General features: G+C 33.7%; 1 protein-coding gene across 1 annotated transcript; it reads right to left on the bottom strand.

Annotated features, from left to right (window-relative positions):
- Nucleotides 1-204: 204 nt before the first annotated feature.
- Nucleotides 205-3,106, bottom strand: LOC115712779 (uncharacterized). The gene is made up of 8 exons (XM_030641140.2): nt 2,480-3,106; nt 2,236-2,330; nt 2,028-2,131; nt 1,823-1,923; nt 1,634-1,737; nt 986-1,423; nt 757-888; nt 205-602 (listed from the first exon to the last, which is right to left on the bottom strand). The coding sequence occupies exons 1-8, from the start codon at nt 2,726-2,728 to the stop codon at nt 443-445; spliced, it is 1,383 nt and encodes a 460-aa protein (XP_030497000.1). The 5' UTR covers nt 2,729-3,106; the 3' UTR covers nt 205-442.
- Between the last annotated feature and the right edge of the window lie 325 nt (nt 3,107-3,431).

Genomic DNA, 3,431 nt, shown 5'->3' with positions numbered 1-3,431 from the left:
TGTTTCGAATTCATTTTGTTTCACTCGCTAAATGTTAAAAAATAATTATCTTGCTAGTGAATTGTGATGAATCTAAAGTAAAGGTGTTTTGGTAAATTTATTTGTTTCAACTTCGCGAGTCGTATTAAAAAGCTCAATGCCATGTAGTAGCAAATATTAAATGTATGAAACATGAAAATTAACAAAAGAAAATGAAAAAGAAGCTTTTCAAGGTTAATTGTTTATGTCTTATAAGAGAAGAACAAAAAGATTGTTGATAGTGAAGGCAGCCTATATCTCTATAATCATCATCCTTAGCCTCAAGAGTAGTTGAGTACAATAACAGTAAAAATGTAAGAAAAGAATGAGAGAAATGATTATCCATATTTACATCAAGGCCCAATTTTGTATTGCTTTCTTTTGAAGTTTTTCATACCAATTTTGTATGACAATAATACTAAAACTATTGGTGATTTTGGTTTGGTAATATTGGTGGGGTTTTCCTAAATACATGTTTTCTACAACGTTCAAAAATGCTGTCATATATCATATCAAACTGGACTCCTGCTCTCTCTCTGTTCACAATGAACAGAATATGATCACCTTCCACAATCTTGTAGTACCTGCATTCAACAGGGGTCCCACTCTTCAAAATTATAGTGATTGACAATTTTGATACTAGGATGAAAATGCTTAGTAACCACAGCAATTAGCAACAATATGATCTGCTTATGTTAGTAGAGAACTAGATGTTATATGCATAGAAGTATTACTGACCAGATGCCCGGTTCCATAGGTTGGCAATCTGATTCATTTTCAACAAAGCGATTAGGATGCTCGATAGGAAGACGAGGGTGTGTCATGGATATGGTATTGAGTGCTCCATCATTGTCCTGCCAATCCTCATCCCTGCATATGCAAAATAACCAATAAACGAATTGAAAACTCGATATCTAGAGTTAAATTAGGTGATTGTGTTAACAAAGAAAAACCAGTGTAAGCCTACCTGTATCCTTTGAATGGAGGAGAAACGTCTGGGGGATGACGCCATTGGCTCATCTGCAATACTCTAATGAAAAGCATTGGATGAATTCCAAGTATCCCAGAAGGGACTGTGATTCCAAAGATCTTCTTAGTACGCTTGGTAGCATAGCTGAAGTAGTAGGTGTTGGGAAATGTATGTAAGTGACTATTCAATCTTATCGATCCTTGAATTGTAAGGTCGGGCAGGATCCAATCACCGGAAGCAAATGGACCTGAATACCCTAACAGGCAATCAAGGAGACCCCAAATACCGGTTTTCTTCCAAGACATGTTGAAGTGATCGAAACCGAAGTTGTAATAGGCCTTCAGCCATGGAATATCAAACCAGTCATAAATAATAACACCTAAACGACATAGCTGCAACAAACATATAGCTTTCATGGACCTCCCATCTTCTGGCCTGGAACAAATAGAAACCAGTAACTACTTTTTAGTAACAAGAAAAGGGAAGAATCAAAACTCAACAAGATAATACATAATCGAATAATTCTTTGAAAACTTCTAGTATGATATCATCAACTCATATATTGGTTAATGTAGAATTAGATTATGCTAATAGTAATAACTGAAGTTCAAAAGAAAATGATTAAAAAATGCAAATGAAACTCACTGCATCCCATCTAAGTAGGTCCTTGTGGTTCCATTGAAAGCTCCAGACAAGGAAGTAATGCTCAATACCCAATTCTCATTGGTGTTCTCAAATCCCTTAAATGCCTGAAACAAAACATAACAATAGCAAAATATTCGAACTTTATCAAATCTAGAGATGATTACAGTTGATTTGTAAGATTCAACAAACCTTATCAGCAAGCATTTGTTGCAGAACACGAACAACCTGGGCCCCAGCCGAATGGCCAACAAAATGAATAGGGTGATCCTCATCCCATTCAGGATAATGCCCTGTAAACAAAACAAAGAGTAATAATAACTTAATAAGAATGAGACAAAATAAAAAGTGAAAATGTTAAAAAGAAAGGGCTGCAAAATCAGTAAGAAGAAGATACCTTGTTCATAAACACGACCAAATTGGGAGTGCCCACAAGCTTTGCTGTGTTCTTCTCCATAATCAACTTGCCCACCTTTCAAATAATAGAACAATTCCCTAGCCCTGAAAATGACAAAAACCCATTAAAGCTTTTGCTTGAACAAGAAGATTTAAACCCAGAAGAATCATCACCATTCACCAAAGAAAAGCTAGCTTTAAGCTCATACCTATCGTAAATGCTTGTCAAGGACCCCAAATCAGGTACCAGGACTCTTTCGTCTTTCTTCTCTGCACCGGCAAAGTAGGATAAACCTCCCAATCTCTATAAGAAAAAACCATACCCATATAAGAAAATATAATTAGAAACAAATTATGACAACCCAGAAATGCTACCAAAATCATAATTCTCTCTTTGTTATTTTTCTATATTTTTCCTTTTAAATTCAAACCCATTTCAGATAAAGAACGTACCCCTTTACCAAAACCAAAAATCCCATGAACCAAAACAATAGGAGGCAAATCCTCAACATTTCCGGGTCTGTCGTGAGGAACAATCTCATTCAACTCAATGTTGACATTAGGCTTAAATATTTCATTCAAAGCCTGAGAAAGATCACCAGCCACCGCTGAGCTAAATATATAAAACCCATATAGAAGATGAACCAAAGAGCTCACAAACAATTCTGCTAATTGCAAAGAAGTTATCCACAATCTAATCATTTCTTTACAGACCCTCCTCCTTTCCTTTTCTTCTTCAACCACAAAACAAAATAAAGAAGAAGGGCTTGCTTCTCTTTCTCTTCTTTTTCTAGACAAGAGACCTTCAAAAAAAATGTTCCAGAAACCCCTCCTACTCTTATAGGGGTCTCTGAAAAATTACTTTTTTCAGAGAAAAATAAATAAAAATTAGTTTTTTATTAGAAAAGCTACAAACTTTTTCTCGTTTTCGATCTTTCAGAGAGTCACAACCAACCAATCAAATTCAAACGCTTGCTGGTCATTGGTTTTTGTATTTTTCATTTTCTTGTTCAAAAACAGAGAAGAGTAGAGAAAACCATATTAAAGGCAAAAATGTTGGTTTGAGTTGGTGACACGTGTCCTACTGAAAACAACTCCCTAGAAATTGTATATTTGTGATTTTTATTTATTTAGGGTCCCACATCGTGTACAGAATTTTGCATCAGATTCACCGTTTTTCATATTTTTTATTTTATTAAAAAAAAGTTGATGTCCAAAAACAAAAGTGTATAAGACTCTTTACAAATATTATAATTATTATCTTACATATTATTATTTAATATATATTTTAATTTCTATTATAATAATTTTTTAACTTTAATTTTTTATTAAAAAAAATAATAACATCAATACCATGTAAATTTTTAAAATAATATTATTTTTTCTCTAATAATATAGCATTTCA

Source organism: Cannabis sativa, chromosome 4, assembly GCF_029168945.1.
Source record: "Cannabis sativa cultivar Pink pepper isolate KNU-18-1 chromosome 4, ASM2916894v1, whole genome shotgun sequence".
Classification (NCBI taxonomy): Eukaryota; Viridiplantae; Streptophyta; class Magnoliopsida; order Rosales; family Cannabaceae; genus Cannabis; species Cannabis sativa.
This window is presented reverse-complemented; position numbering and strand designations above follow the sequence as displayed.